A 22,649-nucleotide genomic window follows, 5' to 3' on the forward strand; every position below is an offset into this window, starting at 1 on the left:
GTGACTGCTTCTCTCTGGGTAGCAAGCCTGGGAAGTGTGTCTGGAGGTCCTGGGCTGCCCAGATGACAAGACCCCCCCCTCTTGGATCCACTGATATGGTCCAAAGGAAAGCAGAGCAATATGTTCAGCACCAGCTTGGCTGCACGAGTTGCTGGAAGGCACCATCCAACTGTTTTAGGGACTCCACTCCAGATTTGTGTAGGGTTTACTCCTTAACCCTTTCTTCTTCCAAAGATGTCCCGCAAGGCAGTAGGTATGGATTTTCCCTTGGAGTTTACCCTCAAAGCCTTTCTCACAGTTGTGTATAGCTCCAAGGCAGTGGAAGTCTAGGATCAGAGTTTTCCTTCTCCTAGATGAGCTACCTTCCCATGTTGTTGAGCCCCATCTGCCCCTCATTTCCCTCAACAGCACCTGCATAAACTGCCTCCCTGCCATTGGGCCCACTATTGGCCTCATCCACTGAATCTGCTGGAGCCTGTCTTCACATGCAGGGGAAGTTCCTGACTCACCGAGGGTTTGAGAGCCATTGGTTACCCTCACCTGCTTCCGCTGGCCAGTTGAAGCCATTTCCTGGAATTGTGGCTACTGTCATGTGCCGACAGCTTCTAGGAGCCAAAGGTGAGAGCTGAATGCAGGGTGGGGACCAATGGCGGACAAACTACCCCAGAATATAATAATAATAATAATAATAATAATAATAATAATAATAATAATAATAATAATAATAATTTATTATTTCTACCCCGCCCATCTGGCTGGGTTTCCCCAGCCACTCTGGGCAGCTTCCAACCAAATATTGAAAACAATACAGCATCAAACATTAAAAACTTCCCTAAACAGGGCCGCCTTCAGTTGTCTTTTAAAAGTAAAATAGTTGCTTATTGCCTTGACAAATGGCTGGGAGGGTGTTCCACAGGGTGGGTGCCACTACCGAGAAGGCCCTCTGTCTGGTTCCCTGTAACCTCACTTCTCGCAATGAGGGAACCTCCAGAAGGCCCTTGGCGCTTGATCTCAGTGTCCGGGCTGAACGATGGGGGTGGAGACGCACCTTCACGTATACAGAAGGAGCATGATGTGTTCCCCACCAGAGGTACTATCCCGCCCTTAACACCCCATACACCCCAGCACTTTTAAAGTGTTCAAAGCAGTACTTACTTTGTGTGCCAGTCAAATTTACAACAGCCCTGTAAGGCAGCTCCATATCATTATACCCATGTTGCAGGTGAGGGTCTGAGGCTTTTTATTCACAATTCCAATGGACTCTTGAGTAGATTATTCATTATGTGTTTTTCTTACTGTTAAAACACATATTTGTGTATATCTTTCCTGTCTTATTTCAAGGGTCTATGAAAGTGATAAAAACCTATTATATTCTATTTGTCACCATCTTATAAGGTAGATTACACTGACTAGGAATGAATTTTCTGAAGCCTGGCAGAGAGCTATATGGCCAAGGGGGATTTGGAGGAGATGAGTGTTCTGCATTTAAAGCCTACAAGACTATGCCCTGAAGGACACTGGTTTCACACATAAGCTTCTATAAATTTATGAATCATCAAGGTAAGCTGAAAACCCCAAAGGAATTCACTGGATGATAGAAAAACAACAAACTTGAGCCCTCCTACTTCAGCAATCTATAATGATCCTTCGACTCCACTGAAATCATTGCAACTCTTGGCTCTGTCATTTGAGCAAAATGACAGTTTAACAGTTAACCAAAAGGGGGCTGATCCAAGGACTGGAAGCCTGGGACAGAAAATTCTTCTGGCTGGGAATCTTAAGAACTATAAAACCTCTCAGGCGGGTGTTGTAGCTTTCCACTGGGGAAGGCAGGATAGGGTTCCTCATGTCCCCCCCCCCCCGCCAAGACTATTGGGAAGTTGCTCTTGTCTCCAGGGCCTGTGCCAGCCATTTGCACATTCCCACCCCATATATTGCATGTCCTATGGGGAAATGGGATTTGCGCCTGGAACAGGTTTACTCTCACAGCCCGGGATATCCATCTTTCTCATAACCTGCATGCAGCTGCTGTAATTTGTGCCAGGGCCAAGACGACCTCAACTGCCCCCAAGAGAATGCACATCTATTGACATCCTTCCCCATCTCTTTAGGTTCACCAATTGCTCTTTAGTCCCAAGACTGGCTTTTACTTGGAAGGAGAAAAAACAGACCAGAAAACTATACCTCTGAATGTCAGGGTTGTTTTTGTTTTGTTTTGTTTTTTGCTATTTATAATGGATGTCTGGAAAGAATGCAACTTAATTTTGAAAGTTAAAACTATTTTTAGAGAACAAAATTAACTTTTCACATTCCTCGGTCCTGACTCCATGGAACAGAGGCTGGGGATCAGAATCAGGGCATTTTTGGTTCATTAGCAAACTGAGGTTCTGCTTATGGGTTGTTTGAGCTCAGTTTACATTCCAGTGCTCGCAAGAAGAGACATCCAGCCCTGAAAGGATTTCTAGAAATCTGCCTTCTCTTTCCATCCTGCACTTATTGAATTTCTGCCTATCAAGGCCTCTGCTTATTTCCAAGAGATTTTGCACTCTCCTGGTTTTTTCACTGGTTTTTTTCACGGTAGAAAACCAAAAGTGCAGGAGGCAGACACAGAAGACACCTAGAAAATGGAGGAACACGCCCCCCTCCATGACAGATGGGCATCAGGATGTGCCTCTTCATAGCTCTTGCTGCTCCCAGAACTGCTCCCGTCTGCAGCATGGGGGACAGACAAGTGAGTGACTTGGGCAGGTAGAAGACTCGCCAGCATAAACTAGGTGGCCTCTTAGGGCTGGATGGGATGAGCACTGGACACCCAGCCTCTGACGTGCTCTTCCTTCTCTGCATTAACCACTGTAAGCACCTTGATACCAGGCAATCCACAGTGGCCCCAATAAGCTTGGCATTCTAAATACAGTACATACAAAGTTTGTGAAATAGCCACTATAGCACACCAAGGTCTGAGAAGTAGGTTACAGAAAACAGACTGAGAACAAAACCCACTGAGCAGAGAAACACTCTCAACGTTCATTCACTAACTTCCACTGCAACTGTCCTCTCATTTCCACTTTAGCTTTACTATTCCTACTGTTTCTTTGCTCAGCATTCAACTTCTTTCCTCCACTGACACGGATTACACTCTCCATATATTTGCAAGGGGTTTGTTATCTGTTCCTGGCTGCTCCCCAATTTAACCACCATAAATGGAGACTTATGAGATCAACAGGCGACATAAACGGTATTTTGTTCTTCAATGAGAGTGCTCTCTCTCTCTCTCTCTCTCTCTCTCTCTCTCTCTCTCTCTCTCTCTCTCTCTCTGTGTGTGTGTGTGTGTGTGTGTGTGTGTCTGTGGTCTGTGTCTCTGTGTGTGTGCAGTCCTGTTTTCCTAAATGGAGAGAAACCTAAATGGAGCCACAGCAAACAAGAAGTGTCTATTGTATATACAATTGATTAGCAGTTTTAGAGCAGATAAAAAAATAGGGTTTGCAAGAGAAAATTCAATTTTTGAAAAGGAAGTGATCCAAAACAATAACAAATTACTTTCTAGAACATATAATCTCCTATTGGGGTGGGATCTAACTGAAGAAGAAACAACTGAATCAATGATTAAATGGTCTAAAGATCTCGGCCAAACAATTCAAATTGATCAATGGGAAAGATTATGGAGTCAGGATATTAAATTCACGGCATCCTATAACATAAAAGAAAATTTTATTAAAATGTACCACAGGTGGTACCTAACACCAGTTAAGACGGCCAAAATTTACAAATTAAAAAACAATTTGTGCTGGAGATGCAGGGAGGAACCTGGCACATTTATACATATGTGGTGGACATGCCAAGAAATAAAAAAGTTTTGGTCAATGATACATGAAGAATTAAAGAAAATCATGAAAAAATCAATAAAGAAAAATCCAGAGATGTATCTATTAGGATTATTAAATGAAGAGATTAAAAAAAAAATCAAGAAAGTGTGCTTATATGCGTGTACAGCAGCCAGGATTTTAATCGCTACATATTGGAAGACATCTAAAATACCTACAAAAGAGGAATGGATTAGTAAATTCAGCGAGTACTTAAAAAGGTAAAGGGACCCCTGACCATTAGGTCCAGTCGTGACCGACTCTGGGGTTGCGCGCTCATCTCGCATTATTGGTCAAGGGAGCCAGCGTATAGCTTCTAGGTCATGTGGCCAGCATGACAAAGCCACTTCTGGCGAACCAGAGCAGCACATGGAAACTCCGTTTACCTTCCCGCTGTAGCGGTTCCTATTTATCTACTTGCATTTTGATGTGCTTTCAAACTGCTAGGTTGGCAGGAGCTGGGACCAAGCAACGGGAGCTCACCCCGTCACAGGGATTCGAACCACCGACTTTCTGATCAGCAAGCCCTAGGCTCAGTGGTTTAGCCCACAGTGCCACCTGGGTCACCTACAAATACCTACAAAATACCTACAAAAGAGGAATGGATTAGTAAATTCAGCGAGTACTTATTAATGGCCAAATTGACAGCAGCTTTGAGAAATCAGTCGAAACAAAAATTAAGAAGCGAGTGGGAATGTTTTGATGAATACATAAAGAAATATTATGTAAGAGAGGATATGCTCTCATGCTTAGAATAAAAAGGTATGAAGTTTAAAAAAAAAGATAAAAAGTGGAGACAAGGAAGATAGGAGGATAGGAAAATATATAAAAACAGAATGCATGCAAAGAATATATACAGAGGAATAAGTAATTAATTATACCTGCAGAACTGAAGTAAAATTGGAAACAAAAGTCGAGGAAACAGCGGAGGGAAGTCTGAGGGGGGGAGGGGGGAAAACATTGGGGGTGAAGGGCAATCAGGGTTTTCTTTTTTCCTATTATTATTATTATTTAGGTTTATTTGGGTTTATTTGATTGTAACTTATTTTGATTATTGTTTATGTATGATTTGTATGATTTGATTGTTTTTCAATAAAAAATTAAAAAAAAAACAAGAAGTGTCACTGCCGAGACTGTTAATCAGAGGGAACAGAGAATTCCACAAAAACTTAACATGGTCAGTTTCTTCTAGTTCAAGGCTAATTACACCTCCATTTCTGAAAAATTGTTTGGAATTAAATCATAGTCCCAAGTGAATCATAGAATCATAGAATTGCATAGTTGGAAGATGACCCAAGGGTCATCTAGTCCAATCCCCTGCAATGCAGGGATCTTGGCTGAAGCATCCGTGACAGATGGCCACCCAACCTCTGCTTAAAAACCTCCAAGGAAGGGGAGTCCACCACCTCCCAAAGGAGTTCATTCCCCCTGTTGAACAGCTCTTACTGTCTGAAAGTTCTTCCTCTTGCTGAGTCTTAATAACCTTTCTTGCCATTGAAATCCATTGGTTTGGGTCCTGCCCTCTGGAGCAACAGAAAACAAGCTGGTTCCCTCTTCCATGTGGCAGCCGAGGCATGCCAACTCCCGGGGGCCATGAGTGCCCTAGCCCCCACAACATTTTAAATGGGGGGCAGGGCACCCACAAAGTGTGTGGGGGGCGTATGCATGCTGTGGGAGCAGGTGCGCACTACAGCATAAGGCTGCCACTATGTGCGTGAGTGATGTCAGCACACCAATGTATCTGATGTAGTGTGGATGAGCCAGTGGGTGTGCTCACTTAGCGGCCCAGGCACCCACAGTCGTGGGGGCAAGCTGGCGCCACTGTGACAAGCCTTTGAGGTATTTGAAGATGGCTCTCCTATCTCCTCTCAGTGTCCTCTTTACCAGGCTATGCACGCCCAGCTCCCTCAACCATTCCTCATAAGGCTTGGTTTCCAGGGAATGGTCTTAAGGCACGAATGAGCCCAACCTAAGCATGTCTGGGACTGACCAGTACTTGGGATGTTGCTGGGGAGCATATGTGTGATGCCTCGGGTTCCAGGTTGCAGGAAGGCAGGATATAAAGGTAAGAAAATGAGTAAATACCTGATTGCCTTTCTTCTTTCCTGCAGATCTGAAGAAACATACATCTTCATCTCGTCTTTGGCACGCTGAAGGCTGACTTCTAGGATCTAAAAAGAAATACCTGAATTTAAGACACCAACCATCCTTCGCATGTAAACAGTATCATCTTACTGAATTGACTACAAAAGAACCTTTTTCAGACCGACCTTTTTCATGCAGTTGACGTGATGATAGCGGCTTTCCTCCTGAATACACTCTTCATGAAGGGCCTTCACCTCCTAAAGCAGGAGGAGCACATTTTTAACACGTATGATGACAAAAAGCCTGCAACATCAGGACCATTTTCAAGGAAAGAGTGCTTGTTGCCAACAGCCCACTGTCACTGATGATTTAATTGCTTCCTCTTCAGCCAAAGAAAGCAAAATAATTGCTGTTAAGTTTAACTGGTCCAGGGGTGGATGCAGCCAACCGTTTTGTCACATGTCTGCACCTGGCAGAATGACAGGCCAAATGCCTGGATGCTGCCCCCTGCCCACCTGTGTGGGCCAGGTGGGGTAAGCTTGAGCGTATGTAAAACCAAGCTGATGAGATATGGAAGGGCAGCTCTGTCCTGCCTGCCTTCCTACCTGCTCCAGTGCAGAACGGTTGCTCTCCAGGCCTGCTGCACAGCTGTCATACTGGGTTTTTCTCTCTCCGCATTCTTGGGTCAATTCCTGCGGGGGGAAAGGTAGAAGGGCACATGAATTCTAACAGCATGTGGCACCTGGGGAGATCATGTTCTTGTCAGTCCTGCTGCCTAACCTCAGCTCTTGGCACACAGAGGCCCTTACATAAACAAAAAAGGCATCTGAGGCACACCACTCATGGGGAAGCCATCAGCTTCGCAGACCGATAGATCAAATAGGGTAAGCCACCACATAACTTGCAAGCTGCCCCCTTCCCCCCAACTTTAAAAACATGTATCACTGCCCAGCGCCATTAATGCTTTGGTGGATTAGGTTTCCCACTTGTTCATTCCAGAGCCTAGATTTTGACTCGGCTGCATTAAAATTAAGCTCACATGATTTTAAAAGGATTGTGTTCCTGTACAAACAGTTTGTACAGATATTCACTTATGCGATGAGATAATCGGCATTGGTAGCAACAGAGCACTCTAGTGAAAGGTGAACTACAATCTAGCTTGTGATAGAAAGTATGGCAGGGCATCCTATACTGGTGAAGCAGCAAGTGGCCCTGGTGTAGGCCAGCCTTCCCTATCATGGGCCCCCATCACTGAAGCTGATGGGATTTATAGTCCAAAACAGCCCCAGAGTCTCAGGCAGGGAAAGGCTGGGGGATTCTACAAATTGTGCTTAAAATCAAAGCTTGCCTTCACCCACATAATAAAATAACTAAGGCTGGGGAAGCATATTTCAAGTGAGGGTGCGGGACACAGGAATTTCTCCTGCCCCACTTTAAGAAATATAAGAAGTGTCTTGCTGGGTTACATCAGACCACCTGAGTGGGGGCGTCATTTTAGGAGGTAAAAGCTACTTTTTGCAAATTTATTCAGTGAGGCACCTTAAAAATATGTTTTGGGTCTGCCATTATTTTTGTGATTGGTCAACATTTAGCTTGGTAAGTCTACATTTGATGAAGAAGTACATAAACTACTTTTGGAAAACCAAAGAATTTTAATTTTACCTTCTGAAAATGTCAGATAATGCTAAATAACAACAACAATAAATAATAACAAAAATATTATTATATAAAATAATTGCAAGTACTTGGCAATCAGTTATAATGATTTCTATGCACTTACTTTTCTTACCAAGAAAAACTAAATTATATTAATTTATCCAAAATACATTTCAAATTCCCATGTCATGTTACAACATTTTAGCACCCCTCATTTTTGGAATTTAAAAGTTGAAAATTTCAACATGCCCTAATTGTTCTGCTCATGTGAATGGCCTGAAGGTGACCATCGCCCCCTTCCTCTGGCCGACAGGTGAGTACGATGCATCGGAACATGGAGGTTTCACCCTTATTTAAGGCATTTTATCCTTTGCCCTTTAGCAAAAAAGACTCTCAGATTGGCTTTCAAGAGAGCAGCAGCTCCTTGCCACTGTCAGTAGCAGTTCTACCTGCCTTGCTCCCCCCTCCCCCCGGAAGCTCTCTTTCTGCCCCCCATCAGATCCAGGAGCACAGCTGCTGACAGGGCCCAGGCCACGAGAACAAGGCAGCTCCTGTCATATAGTTCGCTCGTCAGACAGCTAACAAGTTAACCATTGCACCAAAACTTTACACAGGTCCTCTGGATAAATATTCAATAGCTGTCTTCTCTGACCATCCCAGGCTCCTTAGGGCACCAGTTTTCCTCATCTCAGCCAGAGCTTCATAGCAGTGCTCCCCATTCCAACCCTGTCTTGAATTTAGCAATGTCTTAAAGCCACACAGGTTTGTATCTGACACATATACGCTGTCTTGAGTTTGAGAAAAACACTAACAGACCCAGCAAACAAGCACACAGTGAACGCACTAGATGGTGGATTCATGGGAGTCCAATGTAGGAGTGGAATATAGTTTTTTTTTTTAAAGTAAATACTAACATTCACTCGACTATTATTTCTTCCAATGAAGTTTACACTTGAAGAAACACTTTAAAATAGCTGAAAACACCAGATGCAGTTGATCATCTCCCCCAAATGTACATTTTGGCCTATACGATAGAGGCATCTAGCCATAGATAGCGTGGAGCATTACTTAGGGGGAGGCTCTGAGCCTCTTACTGCCATACAGGCAGAACTGCAGGAGAGGCGTTGGGAGAAATCTTGTTGCACTGTACAGTCATACCTCCTGTTGCGTCCGCTGCAGGTTGCGTCTTTTCGGGTTATGGACGCGCCGAACCCGGAAGTCCCGGAACAGGTTACTTCCGGGTTTGGCGCGTCTGTAACCTGTGTGCATGTGCAGAAGCGCTAAATCGCGCTTTGCGCATGTGCAGAAGCGCCAAACTGTGTCGTGCATGTGCGCAGATGCAGCACTTCAGGATGTGGCTTTTTCAGGTTGCGAACGGGCCTCCGGAACGGATCCTGTTCGCAACCTTAGGTACCACTGTAATCAGTCCAAACCATTTGTTCAAACAAACAAAAACAAAAACAAAGAAACAAATAAATTCAAGTCTCTTTCACTCACCTGACACTTCTGTCGCAACTGCCTTAAATCTTTGATAATCGGAGCAAGGCTTGACTTCTTATCAGCCACCATAGCATTCAGTTTTTTCACCTGGTTTTATGGGAGGGAAACACAACACATGAATATGTTATTAACAGCATAGCAAGAAAGCTGGAAGCATTGGGGGGAGGCAAAGGAAGATTAGAAAGACAAATGGCGAGGGAAAGATCAAGTAAGATGTGATAAATGGAGACTGGCCATATACCCAGCACAAACAGTGTTGGCACACCAGTACACCCACAGCCACGCTGGTCTGCCAAAGTAGATCTTGCAGGGTGGTGGTAAGATTCAAACAGACAACACCCTTCCTTCCAACAGAGCCTTTAAATACAGGGGAGGAAAATCACCATTTCAGACATGTTATCCAGAGTCCGACCCTTCATTTCATCCATTTCGCTCTTCACGGCTGACACTCTCTCTAGCTCCTCCTGTGTATAGCTGTATCCAGAGATACCCTTCTTGTCTTCAATTGCTTGCTGTTAGCATAGAAAATGAAAGACATTTCTGAGTATATGTTCTGATAGCCGACAAGCAAACAGATTCTGAATTGCAACCAATAAATAGTAAGAAAGCCCTATGAAAAGTTTAAGACTGCCTAGTTTGTTTTTTGATTAACTAAACCAGGTGTTGTCAACCTGGTCCCTACCGCACACTAGTGGGCGTTTCAGGATTCTAGGTGGGCGGTAGGGGGTTCTACGGCACAAGTTGAATCCTCCTTCCATCGAGCCCTGGTGGGCGGTAAGGAAATTTTACCACCAAGAAAGATGCATTAGTGGGCGGTAGGTATAAAAATGTTGACTAAACTATATGAAAATCAATAAGAACGGGTCAGCTGTTGTGGCAAGACATCTCTCTTTAAAGGGCATCTTTGCACAAATCACCTAGAGGAACTTCTAAAAAACCAGTTGCATTTGCAATCATCCATTACTTTAATTTGTGGAGGATGAAATAATTCTGAGTGTGCCGCTGTTATTTATTTACCAAGGCATGCCTTCCAAACAGAGATTAATAATGTTTGATCAAGAAATGAGGGACAGCACTTATTATCATCTTACAGCCTCACTTGCAGCCTGTTCTGCTTTGTTTCAGAAGCAATAAAATGTTTTACTGAGCGGGGAAGAAAACAAAATTGCACACTTGGTTACATGGGTTTCCATATTTTGCCACAGCTTTTCTTATAACTGATAAAAATATGAGTAGCTTTAGGAAAAGGGCCCATCTCTACACCAAAGCAATTTTCTTACAAAGCAAGTGACAGAAGAAAGACATGATGCCATGGAAGTGGGCTGGGAGAAGGGCACTTGGGCACTGAGTGTTCCTGTAATGATTGTATCTTCACTGTCTTCAGTGGCCCAGTTTGTGTCTAAAACTAAACCAAACTGCGGCTTAGGGCAAAAGAGGGAATGTGTGGGTTCCCAAAGCTTAGTGCTACGTGTACACTAGGTCAATGTGCATGAGGAAGCTACTTCACTTTTTTAAAAGCAAGGCAAAATTTCAGCTTTTGAATAACAACATGCTAGAACTGAGATACCATGTACCTAACTTCTTTTAACATACAATAAAGACTAGCTCGTGTCATCAGAACTGTCTCAAAGCCAATCCTAAAATACTGAACCTAAACCAAAGGCTTCACTCAACATTGTTTACAACACAAGTGTAAATGTCACTCTGATCATGAAATCACATAACTCAACTGTTTGGGTGCTCCCTCCCTCTCCCCCTTTCTCCTTTGCTGCTCTGCGCGCTTGGAACTGCCTCCCAAAACGCTTTGGATGCCGCCTCTCTAACGTCCTTCAAATCCTTCTTCAAAATCCACCCTTCCTGTGAAGCCTGAACACATGTAACTGACACAGTTGAATCTTTTCCTCCTATCTCCACCCTTCCCATGCTGCATTTTTGACTGTAGGTTCCTTGGTGCAAGCAGCTCTCCCCCTGCATTGTGTAAAGCACTTAGTGCCCTGGCGGTGCTGGAACAACCCCAGGCTTGGCCTGCTTGGCTTTGCAGGAAGAGCTTGAAGGTAGAAGATTCATCCTGGCTACCTGCATTTCACAGCATGGACAGGAATATAGAATGGCCCATTACCAGCTGCTGCTGGATATCTTCATGGCGTTGTTTTAGGAGCTCCTCTGTTCTCTGCAGGATGCCATACTCAGCTGTAATTTCTGCTATATCCAGGCGCTTCTTTTTGTAAAGCGTATTTTTGCTCCGAAGCTTATTGACATACCGCTTAAACTGAAATGAGAGAGAACAGGGACCTTTGAAATATGAGGAAGTTAGATTTAGCATGCACTGTTACACCCCATCAAAATGTTTTGGGGTGGCCTTCCTCTCTATTAAGTATGTATCTCCCTCAGGAATCCTGTACATACCAATACCAAAACAACCTTTTTTTTAAAAAAAGGAAACTACATTTCTTTTTTTTAAAAAAAATCTGTAATATAGGTAACCTTTCTAAGTGTAAAAAATTGTGTTGCTTTTAAATAACAAATGCTTAAAGGTTGCCATCATTGGCAGTCTGAGAACCCCAGAGTAAGTGTATGTTCTATAAATAGTGTTGCAGGCAAAGAGCCCATCCTGAAACCAGCCCAGATCACCTGCCATCCTGTGCAGGGTGGTGATGCTTTGTCTACCTTGCTGTGCTCCCACAACTATTTTTAAAGCCAAATACTGTGGACATTCTTAGTGAAAGAACAAACCCACCTATTGCTCAGTGTGTGTTCAACGCAGACCAGGCTATGCTAGAACAGTCTTTTCTGCTGTGCCAGGGCTCAGGACAAGGTCACAGAAGTCACACAAGAAAGCAAGTGCAGCATGATCATTTCAGGTTTTGGCAGGGTGTGGATCCCCAAAACACAGCTGCTGTGGAAGCTCTGCTCATTTCAATGGGGCTTGCAAAGGAATCTCCCTAGCAGATGTTTGTTTTTTGCTTAAGGGAATTAAAGGCCCCTCCAGCAGCAGCATTTGAAAGAGAGAAACCTACCGTATATTCCGGCGTATAAGACGACTGGGTGTATAAGACGACCACCAACTTTTCCAGTTAAAATATAGAGTTTGGGATATACTCACTGTATAAGAAATATGACCCAGCGTATAAGACGACCCCTGACTTTTGAGAAGATTTTCCTGGGTTAAAAAGTAGTCTTATACACAGGAATATACTGTATATTGCCCACCTAGCGGTGATAACCTTGGTAATAAGTTGCTTGCACACGCATACCTAAAATGACATCTGCAGCACTTCGGTGGTCTTAAAAGAAAAGAAGAAAGGAACCAACTCACTTCCATTTAACAAAAGTTTCCCTGCCTGAGGGGATTCTGAATTCTCATAGGTGAGTCACCAGGTTGTTTACCTATGAAAGTCAGACGGATGTTGATTGCCCTGTCAAATCTGATCTTGCCTGCAGAATTCAGCATCCTGATAACCTCAGCTTTCCTTTTTTTTATATAAAAAAAGCAACTCTCTTGCATATATACATGTACAGTGACAAGTTTGATAGTGTGCAGCCAAAGCCTTGATGAAAGCTTCAAAGCCAGGCAGGAGCTCTGTTAAGTTTCCAGTGCTTTGGGCAGGAGTCGCCCCACACGGATTGGCAAAAGCAGAAATAACAATGTAAACAAAGGACACATAATGCAACAATCGCATAATTTACACAGGTCACTGAATCCAGTTTTTCCACACACCTAATTACTTTTGCATGAAGTTTTGCTTTTTTAAAAAGAAACATTTGATACTATAAAATACACTAAAAGTAAATGCTGGGATAACTAAGTGGGTAGAGCATGTGACTCTTAACCTCAGGGTTATTGGTTCAAGTCCCCGTTGGGCAACAGATTCCTACATTGAGGGGGTTGGGCCAGTCCCCACCTAATTGCCTTCTTACTTACAACCAGTCCAGGGGGTGGCGCTGGCTGAGAATTCCACAGTCTTTTGCCCTTGAGGAACTCAACAGGGATGCAGGAGCTGGCCTTGGCTCTGCCTCCACCCACTATTGGCCTCCTGCCTTCCACCCCAGCACTCCAAGGGTTCTCAGCCACCACTGTGGACCACCTTCTTCCCTGGAGATCCAAACTGCTTCTGAGCATGCTCAGACTGAGACCGCTTCCTCAGCACTGCACATCCTAGGAATGTCGTAGGGACAACTTTCGAAGGGAAAGGAATACTGTGCTGACAGATTGTGAGAAGCGGGGAAAGTGCTGCCTGATCAAGTCCATTCTGCTTACAGAGAGAGGAGAAAGTGATGCCTAAAGGTCTTCCAACCAGCTGAACCAAATGGTTGAATTAAGCAAGTACAATATTACAAAGTCTGCCCTGCAGCCGGACTGCTTGGCATTTTGGTGAAGTGTAGGTCTAAACCTGCCACAGCTGCTCACAACTGAAACCATTATATAAAACAAGCATCTATCATGCTGTCTTCTCAGGAAAGAGGATTATAAAAGTACAGGGAAGTCATGACAAAGCAAAATTGCAGTGAGAACAGAGATGTTATTTACATAGCAAAGAAAAGAGGGCTTTGCAAAACAAAGCATCACACAGCAAGCGTTTCACTGAATACCAAAGAAGTTCAACTCCACAAGAGGAACTATCTTGAAGGGACCTTTCCTGCTACTTGTACTTCTGACATTCACTAAGTTATTGGAGGCAGATGTTCAAGTGTGATTGTTCTCTCATTACTGTGTGTTGTTGTGGGGCAATCACAGGCACCTACTGAGGGCATCAACCCCGAAACTATCTTCCATCTGACAGCTTTTAGCACTGGTGGTGGTGGTGGTGTTAACCTCCTTTCTGCAACATGAACATTCAAATACCGGTAGCCCTTTAAGCACAAAACAAGACCACCTCCTTTCACAACTTCAATCCCTTGCCATGAAAGAATCATTTTGTTTTAAGCATTCTTTTCCTTTGCTAGGATGTGCACTTTAGGACATGTCCTTTGCTGCTAAAGAAAGGGAGGAGCTGGCTGCCTCAATCCTTCTATTTTTACCTGAACAAGTGCAGGATCAATTCTTGTGCAAGTGAACTGCTAAGATGGAAGTGCTCCCATCACTCCTAAAATAAAAATAATTAACATCTGTTCTGGGAAATCCTTTGGCATTAAACTGGCCTGGCGTTTTGGTTGCTCAATTGACATAGCAAGGGTGGGGAAACCCTGGAGGGCTTAGTTCTCCTGCAGGAAACTCTCCCCACATGCTAGTAGGGGTGGGCAGAGCTGGAAGCAAAAGTGGGAAGGCTTCCTTCCAGTCACACAGTGGCTTCTTTACTCCCCCCCCCCAATTTTTGCTTCTATGGAAGCAAGGGCTCAAAGGCACATTCCAGCCTGGCAAAGAACCTGGCGAGTGGAAGGCAGAGATAGCAGGGCTGATGAGGGACACCGCCTGGAGGGGGCTGAAAGGGTCAGCTACAGAGGCATGGGGGGCTGCACTTGGCTTGCTTGCAGGCTGGAGGTTCCTGCCATTAAACTGTTCTTGCCTGTGTGGTTTCCTGCTGCTTGCCCTGTTCTGTGTCTGGAGAAGCAAAAGGTGTTTATTAAGATGGGTTACAGGTGGTTAGCCGTGTTGGTCTGACGCAGTCAAAATAAAAATTAAAAATCCTTCCAAGGATTTTTTAAATTTTTATTAAGATGGTTCATTTATTTACAGTACACCCTTCCCCAAAGGAAACCCACCCTCTAAACTGCAGAGTCTAAAGAGCGGAGGGAACCTGTGGCCCTCCAGATGTTGCTGGCCTGCAACTCCCATACTGGTTGGGGTGATGAGAGCCACAGACTCCCCACTCTTGCCCTAAGACAGCCCACCCGTGTGGAAGGAGGAGAGCAAAACATAAGAATCAATAAGCCTGGAAACACAAAGGGAAAACATTTTTTTAAAATAAATACATAAGTCAATGTAGGTTCCTGAGAACATGCTTAATTAGATAGTGTGAGACTCTCTCTTTAACTGCCTCAGCAAGGTGCCATAGAAAAATGTTTGCAAAATATATACATTGAGGATGATGGAGCAGATGGCCAATCTTCCTGACAGTCCAATTAATGCAATGCAATCCCAGTTAAAAACATTTAGTCTAAGCAAATCTCTGGTTGTGACAAGCTCTCAACAGCCATTTGCAAGATATCACAGATCTTATCTTGGACAGCCATTTTGGGGTATGCTTTATTACAGCCACTTTCATTCCCATTTACGGAGCTGAAAACCCCGCCCATTTCAGTGGGGTCTGGGGGTGCATAAGCAGCTTCCCAACTGCCACCTAATGCTTGTGGAGAAGCTGACTTCTGGATCTACTGAAGAAGAAAAATATCCTGCAGCCGTCTTGTCAGAGAGGCCATCATAGCTGCCAAGTTATCCCTTTTTTAAGGGATTTTCCATTATGCTGAATAGGCTTCCTCACGAGAAAAGGGAAAACTTGGCAGCTATGGAGGCCATTTTAAAATATCAGTATTAGGGAAACTGTTTCTGGGCCACACATGACTAAGGCTCCTGTTTGGCCAGGCAGGGACCAGAGATGACAAATGTCATTTTATTATGCATTTTGTGTTCTCATTTTGTGTTTTTATGTTGTGAACCACCCTGTAATCTTTGGATGAAGGGAAGTACAGTGGTACCTCGGGTTACAGACGCTTCAGGTTACAGGCGCTTCAAGTTACAGACTCCGCTAACCCAGAAATAGTACCTCGGGTTAAGGACTTTGTTTCAGGATGAGAACAGAAATCGCGTGGCAGCGCAGCGGCAGCAGGAGGCCCTATTAGCTAAAGTGGTACCTCAGGTAAAGAACAGTTTCAGGTTAAGAACGGACCTCCAGAACAAATTAACTTCTTAACCCGAGGTACCACTGTATATAAATTTAATAATGATTAATAATTATATTTATAATTTATTTGTTTTCTTCATGTCCTTTACCTTATAATACGAGGGTAGGTTACAACAACTTAAAAATAAGGTATTAAAAACTGTTTAATACAAATTACAACCCAGAGAGATAAAGTATAGTTATGTGTGTGTATAATGTCAATCATGGTCTGGGCAGCAGCATCTTTAGTAATTCAGACCAGTCTATTTATTTTGCAATATACTCAATCATACTGGAAAAAGCCTTCTTACTTCTTGGTGGAAATGCGCAGATGAGCAAGACGAATGCTTTATCCATTCAAGTGAGTGCTCCAAGAGCATTCATGTGTGCTAAGCCACATTTTACACCTGAGCCACACCGTAAGTTTGGCTTCACTCAGAGTTAATGCCCTGCTTCAAAGGTTTCTGGCTTCTGTAGCTGTATGTCAGATGACTGTTTGTGGCTGCAATCCAACCTACGGGTTGGCTAGGCCAACTGCTGCCAAGGGCGAAGGGCCAGGGTGGTGCAAAAATCAGGCCTCTCCACTCTTGCTTCGAGTGGCAAGGAGTCCGTCTGCCTGTCCGCACGCTCCCCAGGCCACTCCAGGTAGCCAGGTGACGTGCACATTCTCCTCTGGCAAGAGCACAAGGGACAGGGAGCACCAATACAGCTCCTTGCCAAGGGAGCAAGGGAGCCTAGGTCCACCTTTGATGCACTTAAATGAGTAAACCCCATTCAAAGCAATGAGACTTACTTCTGAGTAGGCATATAGGATGGCACTGTAATCTCCACCACAGCTCCCAAAGCAGGACTAGCAAACAGTGGCTCTGCCCATTGAATCACTTTGGCACAAAAGACTCCCCAATCCCTTTGCTCCAGGGCAAATGCTGAGAGGCTTTTGCAGCATTCCACACACACACACACACACACACACACACACACACACACACACACACCCCGCACAATTATGCACCTCAGTTACAGGCAAAAGGGATTGAATAGCCAAAAGGCAGAAAGGCAGGACTCTGACCAAGCATCTGATGCTATTCAGCTCTGAAACTGGGTCTGAAACCAGACTGAGAATCGGTATAATCCAAAAACACTTTGGAGTTAGACCTTCACCATATACCTTGCTCCCCTGAAAGCTGATTTGAGACTGGATAACTAAGTTCAGTGATGTCCAAGGAGCACATTTTCAACAGATGTCTAATCACGGACTAAACATTGGGGACTTCAGGCTTTCCCAGCAAGGGGTTCATGATCTCTTCTGCCTTATCTGGCCACTAATCAGACAGGAGAGGCAAGGCTTCAGCAGGCAGGCAGGTGGCATCTCTGGCATCTCCAAGTATTCGGTCCATGTCATCAGCCTGCACCAAGTGAAAACTACCTTGCCCAAGTTGCCAATCCCTCTTCTCTGTTGCCATCTGGACCTTCCAGCCGTCCATCTCCCCTGCTGTGCTTTCAGCTTTCCTTCTGACCGAGAGTGAGTCAGGGCCCTAATCTCACCAGGACTGCCCACGGCCACCCCCTCATCCCACTGACTTCAGACTGTCTGCTTGGTGTCCAACTCTGAAATGGACTAGGCTAGAGCTTGCTGACCACTGGACCGGATCCTTTGGCACTCATCCTGCTGCGCTCATCTGACAGCAAAGCAGTTTCTGTGAGATTAATGCCACTTTGATTTTGTTCCATCCAGCATGCTGAGGAAGTCGGGGGCGGGGCGGGGATCTAGGCTCCCAAACCTGTGTTCAGCTTTAAAAAGAGTACAATGTGCTGTGAAAGGGAGCTAAAAATATATCCAGTTTACCTAGGATCACTTGTAATTGAGCCACCTACCCTTCTAAGAGCTGGAATGTGATTCTCTAATTTTCAGGATCTGACAGCTGCAGGGAGAAGCATGCCAGCATTGTCTGCGTTTCTTTTGCTTTTCTGAAATAGCATCTCAGGTTCTTTCATGATATTCTTCTCTTTGCAACAGACAACTTTACCCCCTGACTTCTGGTTTCTACTAAAAACACACCAGCTATCTCCTGCTGTTAGCTTGTCAGTTCCAGCCAGCTGTGCAAACGTCGGCCCTCATAGGACTGGAGGGCTGTGTGTTCCCCTGCATCGTTAGAGGAGAAAGCAACATGCAGGCAAGTAAAAACATAAGCCAGGGTTGACCTTTCTGTGGATGAAGTGTTAAGACCTCAGCTGAGGATACGATTGCTGGTATGTGAGAGTCCAGGCAGAGAAGGCATTAATTCATCTGAGTGCCAGAGTGAGTGGGGGCCAGGCCACAAGGGGATACAGCAACCCAAACCTAGGCGGCGGTGGGCAAAGACATAGCAAACCAGGTCAAATAACAATAAATTATGATCTCTAGCACCACATCCAAAGTATTAGGGACACAGAAATTATGAAGCAAGTGGTATAAAGGCCACCCCAGGATCACACCCCCCAACCACCTCAAACCAAAAGGGTGTTCAGTTTAGCACATGCTGTCCTCTATAGCAGCTGGTCAGACAGCCAGGGAAGCTCAAAACCACTGCAAGGGGGCATCCATTATGCTAGTTAAAATCAGTGTTAGTTCTCCCCAGTCACATGCTCAGCACCATTTATAATTTAACAAGACTCACTCATGTTTTTTTCAGTAATCAAGTGCTTGGAGTGCTTAAAACTTCATTAGAGGTTTAAAACTATGGAGAAGGTGCAAAATGAAGTTTTATTATGTTAATTCAAAAATAAACCCAAACATGTGCCAAACCCATCAGTGGCATTTTCTCAAAACGGCAGTGAACGTGAAACTACGGTAGGCTGCTGGGGGGTCCTCTTTTTCATTTAGAAAAAACAATGGCAGGGAAACCATGAGAGGTTTATGAAATTGTACACAGTGAGTGCAGATAAGAGTGTCTGCCACTTTCTCATGCTACTAGAACTCAGGGTCATCCAATCAAACTGACTGGTTAGATTCAAGACAGACCCACAATTAATTTATGGATTTTACTTCCACAAGTTGTGATGACTTATGGCTAGTAGCAGCTTAGATGGCTTTAAAAGGGGACCAACAGCTTAATGGAGGAGGAGAGCCTAACAGTGGCTTTATGGAACCTCCATAACAGCTTCTGGAGGCAAAATGGGAGACGCCTATTGCCTTCATGCCTTTCTCGTGGGCCTGCTGTAGGCATCTGATTGGCCAGCATTGGAAGCAAGATGCTGAACAAGACAGCCCTCTGGTCTGAGCCAGCAGAGTTCTTCTTAAGCTCTTGCAGAAAACCTCCTAGGTCCAAACTGATGGAAGTTAGAAGGTATTTGAACATGCCTGCCTGCTCTTCCCCCTCCTTGCCTTACTCCACATTGCAGCACAGCCATGAGCTCAACTTCCTTTGCTCGCCCATTTCCTGCTCCACCGTTGTTGTGGGTCTTAACAATTTAGCTACTTTACAGATTGTTCCCGTCAGGTGCACTGACAACGTGGAACATTTTTTTATGTACTTTACAATACACTGAACTAACAGCAGATAAGACAAAGCGTTGGTGGTTCTCCCTCTCTCTCTTGCAACACTCTGCTGCTGAGTAATTAATCACTGCTTTACATAGCAGGAATGTTATGATTGTCTGCTTTCAAATTGGACTAAAACAAAGGTTACGGTAAGTGTGAAGCTGAAGTTAATATACTACCTAGGAGGATTTTTTTTTTAAAAAAAAACAGACTTGGGTTTATGGTAATAGGAAATAGTGGACTTGCAACAGGATTAGGTGTTGAAACCAGAATGTCATTTTCCTTTCAAGACTCTTATCTCAAAGGTTTGTCATCTAGCTGTCTTAGGTTGCAAAGACTGGCTGCTAAAGCCATATTTGGTATGGGGAATAGTGCCCTTTACTTCAGAGAAGATAATGCAGCAGGGGAAGGGCCAAAACTCTATGCTTAAGTTATTTGCATTCACCAAGAGCTACCATGACTGCTTCTTCTTCCTTGAACTGTCCGCCTCAAAGTCTTGCTTCTTAACCTCTCCCAACCTTCTCCTTACCCTTTCCTCCCACGGTCTCTCAAACCTGAAATGTAAGAATGACAAAGCCAAAATGGTGTGTGCTAGTCAGTTGTCCTTGGGAGTTAATGGGATCCACTGCAACAGTTAAACACGGAGGCCAAGACACAAAAGCATGACAAGACGGATGCAGATGGGGGCTTTTGGTTTACAATTCTCTAAAATCAGCTGCCGAGGCAGTGTGACAAATCATTTTTGATCTGAGAGGCTTTCTCAGAGCAGCCTATTCAACCACACTGGCTGCCCATGCAGTAACTGCTGGAATGGAGGGTGTATGTACAATAAGCTCAAGATTCACGTGCAAGCTTTCATATTTTCTCTCCTCACTCACCCTGACCCTGCACATACCTCATCCCCTTTCAAGACCTCGGCGCCATTCAGTTCCCGGGCTTGGCTTGACTTCTGCAACATTTGCTTCTCTAGGTTGGACAGCTCTTCCTTGGCAGCCTGAAGCTCTTCGGCCTTGGCTGCCTTCTTCCGGGAAATGATGGAGGCCTGTTGGGTCATGTTTATCAATCATAAATGCAGCACATGGCAAGTTGAAACATTCTAGGTAGGGCAGCACAATGGGCAGAGTGGAAATGTTCAAAACATGAGATGCCAACATACAATACAGACTTGAAAACTAAATCCTTGGATTAGAACAAAGTCTGCTTTACCTTCATGTAGCTGCACTAGTACTTCAGACACATAATGATCTTGAAAGAAGGAAAACTGATTTTTTCCCCTTCCTGTAAAAGGACTTTGCTGCCTTGCGACTTAAGACATAATTCTTCCTCAACACGGGTATGGGTAAGTGGCAACTGTGCCACTTTAATTTATTTATTTATTTATTTATTAAAAAAACTTTATTTCTGCCATCACAGAATTCCGAGAGGCATACCTAGGAGTCCAAGGAGTCTCCCATCCAGGCACTAATCAGACCCAGACCTGCTTAGCTTTTGCAAGGTGGCTGCATTATATACCCTCAGCCATGTTCTGTGGCTTCTATGCTGCAGTTAAAAATCAGATTACCATTGCCCAAGCATTCTACTTTGGCAGCCACATCTGATGATTTCCTTAAGTGCATTTTCAAAAATTAAAGATTTAAAACTGTAGCAATGAAGAGAAAGATCCTGTAGTTATTTCACCAGTGTCTTAATGTGGATTTTCATAGCGTAGCCCTTCCAGAAGCTACAGAAATACACAGGACACAGATTAAGGCAGAACAGACCCATGAAACATCAATAAAAAGTCTGTATTCATGTTACAAGGCATATTTGATAAGACTTCTAAAATAGAAACAAATGTTGCTTAAGACATTGAAAACAGTCACATTTTAAATCGGAATCATATTCTTCTTCTTTCTTCTTCTTCTTCTTTGGCGATCATTCGTAGCCAAGAAAGATTGTCTTCCATAAACACGATTTTAACAATGAGTCCGTAAGTGACTGTGGAGGCCAATTCTGGATCTGCACATCCTTCCACAGTGGGGACATTGGTTTCTGGGCGGGAGTTGATCACGGTGTGGATTTGCCAAGCGTGCCTTCCTCTTAGCACGTTTCTCCCTTGCGTCCTGAGATCGAGTGTCTTCAAAGCCCATGACACCTTTGGTAAAGGCTGTTCTCCAACTGGAGCGCTCACAGGCCAGTGTTTCCCAGTTGTCGGTGTTTATGCTACATTTTTTAAGATTTGCCCTGAGACAGTCTTTAAACCTCTTTTGTTGACCACCAGCATTCCGCTTTCCATTTGTAAGTTCGGAATAGAGTAGTTGCTTTGGAAGACGATCATCAGGCATCCGCACAACAAGACCAGTCCAACGAAGTTGATGTTGAAGAACCATTGCTTCAACACTGGTGATCTTTGCTTCTTCCAGTACACCGATATTAGTTCGCCTGTCTTCCCAAGTGATGTGTAAAATTTTTCGGGGACACAGTTGATGGAATCTTTCGAGGAGTTGGAGATGGCGTTTATAAGTGGTCCATGTTTCACAAGCATATAGTAAGGTTGGTAGTACAATAGCTTTGTAAACAAGCATTTTGGTTTCCCTGCGAATGTCCTTGGTCCTCAAACACACTGCACTTCAATCGGGAGAAAGCCGCACTTGCAGAGCTCAGGCGATGCTGGATTTCGGCATCAAAGTTGGCCCTTGTGGAAAGATAACTGCCTAGGTAGGAGAAGTGATCAACATTTTCCAACGTTACACCACTGAGTTGGATTTGTGGCGCTGCAGAGGGGTTGTTTTGTACTTGTTGGTGCAGCACTTTGGTTTTTTGGATGTTGAGTGATAGGCCAAGCTTTTTGTAAGCTTCTGCAAAGTTTTTAGGATGGTTTGGAGGTCATCCTCTGAGCGTGCGCACACTACGTTGTCATCAGCATACTGAAGCTCTATGATGGAAGTTACGGTAACCTTACTTTTTGCTTTCAGCCTGCTCAGATTGAAGAGCTTTCCATCTGTTCGATATATGATTTCTACTCCGGTGGGGAGTTTCCTATCGACAAAGTGTAGGATCATGGCAATGAAAATAATGAATAGAGTTGGGGCAATAACACAACCCTGTTTAACACCTGATCCCACTGTGAATGGTTCACTTTGAGAGCCATTCTTATCTGCGATTGTTGCAGTCATATTATCATGGAGGAGCCGAATGATGTTTACAAATTTATCTGGGCAGCCAATTTGC

General features: G+C 44.2%; 1 protein-coding gene across 2 annotated transcripts in view; it reads right to left on the reverse strand.

Moving 5' to 3' along the window:
• Positions 1 to 22,649, reverse strand: part of IFT81 (intraflagellar transport 81) — a 51,842-nt gene that overhangs the window by 3,123 nt on the left and 26,070 nt on the right. For both annotated transcript variants that reach the window (XM_035098556.3, XM_088659631.1), the window contains exons 11-17: positions 20,335 to 20,481; positions 11,221 to 11,370; positions 9,485 to 9,613; positions 9,099 to 9,188; positions 6,551 to 6,637; positions 6,131 to 6,202; positions 5,946 to 6,031 (exon numbers count right to left, since the gene is read on the reverse strand). In XM_035098556.3, coding sequence (XP_034954447.1) covers positions 5,946 to 6,031; positions 6,131 to 6,202; positions 6,551 to 6,637; positions 9,099 to 9,188; positions 9,485 to 9,613; positions 11,221 to 11,370; positions 20,335 to 20,481 — 761 coding nt within the window. The remainder of the gene's footprint in view (positions 1 to 5,945; positions 6,032 to 6,130; positions 6,203 to 6,550; positions 6,638 to 9,098; positions 9,189 to 9,484; positions 9,614 to 11,220; positions 11,371 to 20,334; positions 20,482 to 22,649) is intronic.

Source organism: Zootoca vivipara, chromosome 16 (assembly GCF_965207765.1).
Source record: "Zootoca vivipara chromosome 16, rZooViv2.hap1.1, whole genome shotgun sequence".
Classification (NCBI taxonomy): domain Eukaryota; kingdom Metazoa; phylum Chordata; class Lepidosauria; order Squamata; family Lacertidae; genus Zootoca; species Zootoca vivipara.